Below are 386 nucleotides of genomic sequence, written 5' to 3'. Positions count from 1 at the left end.
TTCTGACGATTGAATTATTATCACATTTGTCAAGAAAAGGAAGGTACGGGCAGGTGCTGCACAAAGGCCTAGGCTGCCTCCCTTGCTCTAAAATAAACATTAATTAGACTCTTTAAATATTTATACATCCATAAGCAATCAATCTGTATATCTATTTATCTCGGCTGTTTATCCATCTACATCATGCATGTATGTATAATATTAATACGCGTTAAAAGTGGGTTACCATTATGTTTGCAATCATTTCCAGGAATTGGTGGAAGGTTAAAGTCATGTTGCTTGTGTTGAATCCACGACGCTCCCTGTACCTCGTCAAGTAGTTCGCCCTGTAAAGAAGCTGCTCATAAAGATCCATATTAATACAAATTTAAAATGCCATTGATGCG

At 37.0% G+C, this 386-nt stretch overlaps 1 protein-coding gene across 1 annotated transcript in view; it reads right to left on the bottom strand.

Annotated features, from left to right (window-relative positions):
• The window catches only part of LOC119587576 (carbohydrate sulfotransferase 9-like), a 16279-nt gene that overhangs the window by 2853 nt on the left and 13040 nt on the right, over positions 1-386 (bottom strand). Inside the window, exon 4 of the mRNA XM_037936288.1 lies at positions 227-326. Coding sequence (XP_037792216.1) covers positions 227-326 — 100 coding nt within the window. The remainder of the gene's footprint in view (positions 1-226; positions 327-386) is intronic.

Source organism: Penaeus monodon, chromosome 22 (genome assembly GCF_015228065.2).
Source record: "Penaeus monodon isolate SGIC_2016 chromosome 22, NSTDA_Pmon_1, whole genome shotgun sequence".
NCBI lineage: Eukaryota > Metazoa > Arthropoda > Malacostraca > Decapoda > Penaeidae > Penaeus > Penaeus monodon.
This window is presented reverse-complemented; position numbering and strand designations above follow the sequence as displayed.